This window comes from Quercus lobata, chromosome 6 (genome assembly GCF_001633185.2).
Source record: "Quercus lobata isolate SW786 chromosome 6, ValleyOak3.0 Primary Assembly, whole genome shotgun sequence".
Lineage (NCBI taxonomy): Eukaryota > Viridiplantae > Streptophyta > Magnoliopsida > Fagales > Fagaceae > Quercus > Quercus lobata.
The window spans coordinates 5,932,505-5,941,784 of NC_044909.1; the positions used below are offsets into that span (position 1 = coordinate 5,932,505).

At 33.5% G+C, this 9,280-nt stretch overlaps 1 protein-coding gene across 2 annotated transcripts; it reads left to right on the forward strand.

Annotated features, from left to right (window-relative positions):
• Window positions 1–1,337: 1,337 nt before the first annotated feature.
• On the forward strand, window positions 1,338–6,760 carry LOC115950605 (protein ABCI12, chloroplastic). 2 transcript variants are annotated; one of them, XM_031067810.1, is made up of 8 exons: window positions 1,338–1,838; window positions 2,674–2,790; window positions 3,503–3,739; window positions 4,067–4,231; window positions 4,354–4,429; window positions 5,369–5,433; window positions 5,943–6,118; window positions 6,214–6,760. In XM_031067810.1, exons 1-7 carry the CDS (start codon window positions 1,470–1,472, stop codon window positions 6,093–6,095), a joined length of 1,182 nt encoding a protein of 393 aa, XP_030923670.1. In that variant the 5' UTR covers window positions 1,338–1,469; the 3' UTR covers window positions 6,096–6,118; window positions 6,214–6,760. The 2 variants fall into 2 exon arrangements, with proteins under 2 accessions (XP_030923670.1, XP_030923671.1); XM_031067811.1 differs by lacking the exons at window positions 5,369–5,433; window positions 6,214–6,760 and having other exon boundaries at window positions 1,369–1,838; window positions 5,943–6,065.
• Window positions 6,761–9,280: the final 2,520 nt, after the last annotated feature.

The window sequence follows — 9,280 nt, forward strand, 5'->3', positions numbered from 1 at the left end:
TGTAATCATATTATAATAAAGGTTATCATCAATATAAAATGAATTAAAATACATATATAAATCGATCTCACTCTATATGCATAATATTATTTGTCACATCCTTGTCAGAGATCAAAGTCAAAGCAAAGTTAAGACATTCCTTGTCAGTTAATTGGATTCCAAGATGCTCTTCCCATGTCTCTCTCTACTCTCATTTTTTTTACTCTTAAAAAAAAAAAAAAAAAAAAAACAGAATTCAAAACATACATACCCTATCCAAAACATTTTTACCATCTGAGTAACAAAGAAAGTTGGCAATGGACAAAATCACATAACATTTAAAAAAATAGTTTTCAATTCGTAGATGTCTAAGTGTCAATTGTTTTCAATTAGTAGATATTTTTCACATGAGAGATGAGCTCCATATGAGAGGTGGAAACAATACTCTCGAAATATACAATAATTTCTTTATCTTACATTAAAATATCGAAATATCAATATATCAATTATTTTCAATAGGTAGATATCTTACATTTGAAGTAACAAACAATTATTTATTTTCTCTCTATCAAAAATAATATCATCTCATAGATTACCAAGTGTCAATTATTTTCTATTGGTATTGACAAACAATTCTTGCATTGAAGACATGAATTAACAATACTATCATTTCTTTTTCTGTTTTTCAGTAGCCAATATAGAGCATTGTAGTCAAATTGTCCGTCTTCATAATTTGATCCAGTCTCAAATGACAATAATTAACCTTTTAAAAATTAACTTTTTTTTTTTTTTGGTTTAGATTTTGTCATTTACCTATGTATTTGTGGGTTGTAAGGGACAAGGGCCGGGGTTCAGTCTCTAGGACACAACACTTTTTTTTCCACCATATTTGTAGGCGGAGATTGAACCCCAAATCTCTATTTAATTATCAAAAACTTTACCAGTTAAGTTAACTGAAACCCACCACACATATACATTTAGATTATGTTAAAATAAAATTTCGACAAATTTTGACAAATAGCATGTTTTTAGAAAAAAAATTAGAAAAGTAACACATGGACGAAGTTAATTAATTAAGTAGATTGTCTTTGGAACTTGAGTTTGGGTTGAAACTCGAGTTTAACAAACTCAAGTTTCAAAAGCAATCTACTTAACTAATTAACTTTAGCCACATGTTATTCACCAAAAAATTTTCTAAAATGGTTCTATTTACCAAATTTTGTCATAAAATCTCTACCTTATATCAAAAGATTTTGTCATTTGGTATTCCTTCTTTCTCTCATGTCTCCCTAATTTTTCATTAACGTATACAGAAAAGGTAATTGTTTATAATAAATAAATATATACACACGCGCATACACAGACAGAAAAAAGGCTGGCTGGATATAAAACTTAAAGTGGTGCAAAGTGCACAGTGCAAAATGCTATAATCTGTAATCTAACTGCAAAACCAAACTGTACTACAAAGCCCTCTTCCTAGGCTAGGCTACATGATAATGAACTGTACCTTCCCAACGGTCACATTTCCTGCAATTCCCAATTTTACTACTTCTACTATTTCTGCATGTCCTAAAACCCTGCATGTCACTTCCCTCAAAAACCCTATACCCTTTCTCAAACCACCAAACAAGATAAACCCAACAAAGCTAAAGCTAAAGATAAGTTTCAGAACGAGAGCCTCCGTGAGCGACAGCAATGGCGGAACTGGGAACTGGGTCAAGTGGATACCCACCGGAGCTTTCTCTATCTCCGCCGACAAAGTTTTCAGGCTGATTTCCGGTGCCACCGCCAGTCCCATTTACCAGTTCGTTTCGTCTCCAACCACTTTTCTTCATTCTGTGGACCCCAGAATCAAATTGGTGCGTTTTTGTTGTTCTGGGTACTTTAAAAAATATATATATATATATTATTTATTTATTTATTTTCTGGGTTTGATTGAGATTGTCTTGTAGTGAAATAAATTTGGCTTATTGGGTTAGATTCAATTCATGGGTTTTGGGTGGTTTTCGGTTTTTGATGGAACTGATTACTGAATTGGTCAATTTGATTTTGAGTATTTAGTTTTTGTTTGTGTTCAATGTTTTAGTAACTTAGAAATGTGTAAATTTGTTGTTTTTTTTACTCCTAAGTGAGCAATGAGAGGGTATTGGAACATTTTATAATGTCTGAATTTTAATTTAGGCAGTCCAGTTGGAGATGATGTAGAGAGAACAACATTGTCATACTACAAATTGCAAAAGTTAGGAACTTGAGAGGAAGAGAGTGTTTCATAGTTCGTGAGTATGGTTTTTGTGTGTGTTTTTAGTTGAGCTGTGTTGTGTGTTTTGCTTTGGGTATTTTATCTTCTTGTTGTTGTGATCGTTGTTGAAAAAGAATATATAGTTTGTTGGAGTGTATTTAAAATTTGGAGAAGCAATTGATGCTCTCAAGTATTAGCTTTTGAGTACTAGCATAGGAGATTTTTGTGAAAGCATTGGCTCGTTCTGGGCATTACTTGATTATTCTGAGCAGATTTTTTCTCCCCCGCTCCACCTTAAAGTACCCTGGTGAAAGCCATCTTGATTTTGGTAATTTTGCTTAATAAGCAAGTGAAGAAAAAGTAAAAATATTTGGTTCTAAGATTCTATTTTTGTTTATCCCCCCTGTTTTGATTTTGTTTATGAATTATGATATCAGGGCGTCTTGGTTTTGCAGGTATGGCTTTTGGCTTTAGTTGTTTTACCAGCAAGATCACATATAGCAATGCGTTTTGGATTAGTGATATTCCTGTCTTTTCTGTCTATATGGATTCTCCCAAGACATGTTTGGATGGTGAGTACCAGCCTTTGACTTAATTATATTTATATGTAAGGAACAGTTATCATTAGATGAATTTTTTGAGTGTATTTATACATATGTTGGTTAAGAAAATTGGTTTGATTTCTGTAACAATACAAATATTCTGATCTAAATAAATTAGAAGGGGGTTTGAATGAAATCATAAGAATATGAATGATGTTGTTCAATTGGTCAGAACACCACCTTTTCTAGGCTTGAAGCCATTAATTAGATTGCTTTCTAACTAACTACTTAAGCGTGAGGAGGTGATTGCTTTCTAACTAACCATAGTGATCAATTTTTAGGACTCCTTGTACAATTTCTTCTGAATATTTTTTATAACTTATTAGCAAAATTGTCCATTTCTAGCCTTTTGAAACCTAAGTGGTTACTTTCTTGCAAATTTCTCTGCTCTTGTAAGGTTAAGTGATTTTGTCTTGTTTTGGAGAAGTTGAGTATGGAGTAAATGCATGACATGAGGTAACTAGTTTAAGTTGTTGACATTTGTTGAAGCAAGTAGAAGCATTGTCATCATCATATCTATTAGTTCAAACTAGTCTTATTCTTTCTTGTAATCATTTCATTTGGTGCATAGTGATGCGCAGAGTAGGACGTCATAATGTATATACTAGGGCTTCCAGTTTAAAACAATAACCAATGTCCTAATGCAGGGAATATCTTGCTAATTCTCCAACAACTCTTGTAGGACCAATTGGGAAGAGTGTCTTTGCTCTCTGGCATTTTATTCATTATGTTGGGGCTGGGTGCAGATGGTGTAACACCTCTTGTCCAGTTAAGAACTCCACCTCCTGCAATGATGGGATTGCCTAAACTTCCTGCATCTTTGGGTGGTTATTCGTATTTGATTATGAAGCTGGGACCATTACAATTTACAAGGAAGGGACTGTCAGTAGCAAGCATTGCTGCATGCTTAACTTTTACTGTAAGTCAATAATAAATTTTCTTGGTTTCAACTAACACCGCTCCCTCGGCAGCCCCTATAAGTACCTTGGTTACACTCTTTCCTTTTATTCATTCAGTATGTGTGTTGATTCACACGGAAATGTTTTTATGTTATAAGCCAACATAAGGTGTAACAATAATAATTATTTAAGACAAGTCATTGTGTCAGAAAAGAGAAAAATTCATTATGAAATTTCTATGAAAATTCATTTTATTTATTTTGATTTTAGGCTAGACTAATTATTAATGATCTCAAAGAAAAATAATATCCTGACTGTTCTGAGAACTGTCTCTATTTTTGTGAAAGGTCTTCCAAAGTGCGAGCCTTTGTCTAACAACAACAACCCCTGAACAACTTGCATTTGCCTTGCGGTGGTTTATGCTTCCTTTGACATATATTGGTGTTCCAGTTGCTGAGATTGTTCTTACCCTTATGCTTTCATTAAGGTTCATTACCCTAGTGTTTGATGAGGTAAGAAAAGTAATTTTTAATAACTATTATGTTGAAAGTAATGTCTTGTTCTGATTATTTAGTTACATGACTATTCACATCGATATTTATACTCTTGGAATATTGACATAATGTCTTGGCAGGTCCGTAATGTTGCACTGGGGATTGTTTCTCGTAGGATAAATTGGCAACATTTGACAATGATGGAGACGATTGATAGTAAGCATATATATTAGGGGCTCCCCTCTTTTCTTTTTCTCTTTTATCTACACATTATTACAATTTCATTGTCAAGTCCCAAAATGTAGACAGTAGAATTGTTCTAATGGCTAAATGCCAATTTAATATGTCATGCTAATTATATGGCACCCCTTCTGTTGGTGAGCATCATCCTAGGTATTTTCATCAAATCTCATTTTTGCATAGTAATCTTACTAACCTAATAGTTATATTCTTCTGGGATCTCCTTTTTTTTGGAAACAGTATCCCTCAGTGTCTTGAAACCAGTAGTTTAGGTTTTTTTTGTTTGTTAGTTTAATTTTTAAATGTTAAAGCCTTTTTTGGCTTCTTTCCTCACACCAACTCGAGATCATTTAAATATCCAGGTTTCTCTCACCCCCCCCCCCTCCTCAAAAAAAATAAAATAAAATAAAATAACATTGTGAAAATTTATGGAACAATTCTAAACTCTGCTTTACTTTGGCTGGTTTGAAAGTTAGACCTTCAAACTGAGGTAACTTGCAACACTCACTCGATAGTAGATACCAACTACAGCTTGTTGATGTTCCTTTCTCCTAGTATGGTCTTCATATTCTTCCCAGGCTTTCTGTTGTGGTAATTGTTTGTGCATCAAATGCAACCAGTCATCGTTCTTTCCTTAATATTTTGCTATAGTTTTAACCTTATTTTGGTCATTACTTGGAAAATTATGTCCCAATGAATGAGAAGGTTAGATCAACCATTCCCATCCTGTGTTACTATGGAAAATACACTTTTAATGTTTTGAAGCACTTTATGTAATAGAAACTTAGTCCTTAAGAAACAGTAGTTACATAGTTTTTTGAGATAGATATTGAATGATAATCTATGTGATTGTGTCTGTTTTAAGATACTTTCCCAATATGGTGCTTACTTTTTTCATATGGTTTGTCTTGGCAGTTTTTGTTATCTACTTTCGCCGGATCTTCAAAAATATTTTTATCCATGCAGATCAGATTTCACAGGTTTATGTTCAACTTGGCACTTAAATACTATGTCATACCCCTAATCAATCGTTTGTAACATATAAAGTTTGTGCCCTTTGAATAGCTTTGTTTTATCATATGTGCAACTCATGCCAAGAGCTGTGTATCTCAATTGGCACCTCCTAGTGTTTCCAACAAAGATGTCTATGGTTCAAATCCCCACCCCCAACCAAACAATTAGGAAAAAAAATTCATATGATGCAACTCATGGAGGCCTAGTCACTCAAAGTTAATTTTTTAGGATGAGTTCAGGAATTTTTCCCTAATGCATATTTTAGACTCCTGGAGCATTCATCCACTGTCCAAAAAATACTTATGAGGATTCTACATACGTTAAGAGACCTACCATGCTTTTGGGATATGCCTGGAGGAACCTCTTGTGGTCAATCTGCATTAGCATATTTAGCATGTCATGCTAACTTGAAAGAAAATGTTTTCTTCTAAAAGTTTTCAATTTTAACATTTTATCAAATCTATGGCTTTTACAGGCAATGATAGTCAGAGGCTTTAGAGGGGACAGCAAAACTCATAAGATTTACTTTCTGTCAGACTCATCCTTTGGGATGGCAGATATTGTTTCTTTGCTGTGCCTGGTTGGTGTTACAGGTGCTGCCCTTTTGTCTGATTACTTCCTTGTTTGATACTCATGCCCACTCTTGCCTTGGTAATTCTCTGATCCTTTAAAACCTTTATGGCAATTGGAATGAAAGTTTTGTTTCTTTTCTGCACATTTATCAACTTGATCGATTTGATTTGCAGGAAACAAAGCTTCTTGCAACTTCAATACCATATATCATTATGGCTCCATCCCCTTATCTTTAGTGGGGATGCATGGGTATTATACAACTTGAAAGATTTGCAGTTTATTAATGAAAAGAAAAAATGTAGTACCACAAACTATTACACAACTTCTATGCTACAACTAAGATATGACAGAGTGTGATTGGTGAAGAAAAAATTGTGGGTCCATATTTAAATGATAGGCAACCACGCACAGTCTACTTTGTCAGAGTTGTGGCAAAATGTTGTAGAATAGTTTGTGGTCTTAGAACCACTCTAGTGAAAATATATTCATGTTGAAAATACATTTACAATTCATAGATAGAAGCAATGGAGCTGCATCCTGGTGTCTATGTCAAGCATGCCTGGATGTTGCCCTTTACTGCACAAGTATCTTGTAATTGTCTAAATCTTAGCATAGGTTTAAGTAACCATTTCTCAATCTTGATTGTATCCATAGCAAGTTTCAAGTGCTGTAATTCTCATACATTGTTACATTATTTTATTGGGAAATGAATTTCTGCTATTGAAAAATTTCACCTCTTAATTTTGTACGTCTCCAACTAAGATAAGTGCCAATAATAGTTTGTAGGTCCAACTCAAGTTTCTGTTGTACTGGCATATGAGGTTTGTTGTAATAGAGGTAGCCGAATTGGCAAGAAAAATGCATTTTGAGTAATTTCTTAGTGTTTCTATTTACTATCTAAAAATAGTTCTGCAATTTTCATTTTCATGATAATTTTAAGAAAAACAATTTCGTTAGTATGTCATGGAAATATTTATAATAGTAATGATGGTGCGACATGGTGGTAGTAACAGCGAAAGGAAAAATGAGAGAATAATTACCAGCATGAGTGTCAGTAGTGGCGGTTGTAGTGCTAGGGATTGTGGTGGAGATGCCATGATGGAGGAAATGTCAAGGGTGGTGGGTTTTGTGGCAGTGCTCTGAATCTTGGTCAATTAGAGTAAATGCAGAGTCCATTGATTATATATGAATAATCAATATATTCAATATAATAAATATATAAGTAGAGACTTCATACATGAGTGCACGAGATCCTGACATGTAATGCACTAAGTGATGGTGGTTTTAGATGGAGACTAACTCTCACAAATGCCAACTATAAGTATTGATTGTCTCTTCATGGTTAAAGATTGAACAGGAAGTATGATCTCATTTGCTCTTTAGAAGCAGATGCTACACAGATTAAGAAGACTAGATCAATAATTTACAGTCTCCTTTATTAAACTCTCACCAATATCTTTACATGAACACAAACAAGCCTGAAATGATGAAATCAAGTTTTATCTTTAAAAATTACTTCTTTGTTGTAAACCTTGGACACCAATTTTGCCACACGGTGACAGTCCCCACACATTTTAAGCATCTGCACATGTATTACAAAGTGATAATATTGGGTTTAGACTGAAACCTCTCACTTTTAAGTTTTAACCAAGGACCAAGCTTTTCCTGCCACCGTCGAGTTAGACCGAGACCCACTTCTTTTGAAAAACCCAACTCATTTAAGCACTAAAACACCTCCACATACTTAGTTGGTTTAGCATGTTTTGTTTATTTGCTGGTGAATTAGAGAGAAAAGGTGTAGAATATTAAAAAAATCAATAATAAAGTTGTGTATATTAATTATGGAGGCAGTTAAGTAATTAAATTTAAGAATATTTATAACATGAATATTAGTGTCTATCTTCTTCGTTAGATCTTATAAAAATCAATGACTATAAAAATGTATAACTTTTTTGAAGGTGTAATTCTTTTAAAGTTAAATTAGGTGTAACTTTAAAGTTACACCACCTAATATTTTAATTGGTCATGTTAACGGATGTCCTTAGAACAATTGTTAATAAATCATAATAGGAACATTTTGACACCACTTTCTTGGGAAATATAAAAAACTATCAATAACATTTATTGTTTTATCACTTTCCCAATAAAATGTTTTTAAAAATAGTTCACAAATTAGGGCAATGATTAGTGTAGGGATAAGGGCTCAAAATTATGTATTGGGCCTTGGGCCTTAGTCGAGAACATTGATTGGTTAGAGGAAGAATAAACAGTAGTAAGAGCATCCGTAGCAGCCGTTGTAAATATTATGTCATTTTGCTACACCAAAAGCCTATTTTATTATTTTACCACATCATTTTACAATATCTCATTTATCAGATGTTCTATATTTTTACCACTTCATTTAAATATTATTTTATCCTTTCTTTATTATTTGTTCAACTGTAACATTTTCCATTTTCTTTCAAATCTCAACGGTAACATTTCAAACAATACTCTTAATTTTTTTTTTTTTTGAAACCGGCCAGCCTGGGCTTCAAACAATACTCTTAATTTTTTTTTTTTTTTAGAAACCGGCCAGCCTAGGCTTCAAACAATACTCTTAATTTTTTTTTTTTTTTTTAATTTTTAGAAACCGACCAGTCTGGGCTTTATTGAAAGAACCTCAATGGGCATCAAATGAAACTAGAGGCGCAATGTCAGCTGGGATGTAATCCAACCACACCTGCTACCCTGTACAAAGTTTGGCCTATTGTGAGCATCAGCCACAGTATTACATGCATGACAAAATTCTGAAAACTGAAAATACTCTTAATTCAACTATCATATTTTTAACTCAAATACTTAGAACCTATCATATTCAATAGCTCAAATAACTCATATCCAATAACATTAACTCACACAAATAACTCATATCTAATAACATTAACTCACACAAAAAACTTACACAAATAACTCATATCCAATAACATTAACTCACACAAAACCCATTGAATTAAACATAGTTGAGCTTGCCACTTCCTTGATGACAAATAGTACTTAAATTTAACACAACAAAACAGTGAGTTATTCCTGTCGTGATTCTTGTGCACAGATTTCACCAGGGCCTCTTTCACGAAACTGGAAGTCCACTCACAAAGTTCTTGCGCCAAGAATTGATTCAAAGAGCCTACTCTCTGATGAGACAAAAGGGCTTGGTCAATTCACCGGGATATAGAACAGAGAGGAGAGACCCACAACCCA

Coding starts and splice junctions, on each gene's coding strand:
- LOC115950605 (XM_031067810.1), top strand. CDS start 1,470: ATGATAATGAACTGTACCTTCCCAACGGTCACATTTCCTGCAATTCCC. Junction 1,839..2,673: donor TGGACCCCAGAATCAAATTG/GTGCGTTTTTGT, acceptor TTGGTTTTGCAG/GTATGGCTTTTGGCTTTAGT. Junction 2,791..3,502: donor TCCCAAGACATGTTTGGATG/GTGAGTACCAGC, acceptor CAACTCTTGTAG/GACCAATTGGGAAGAGTGTC.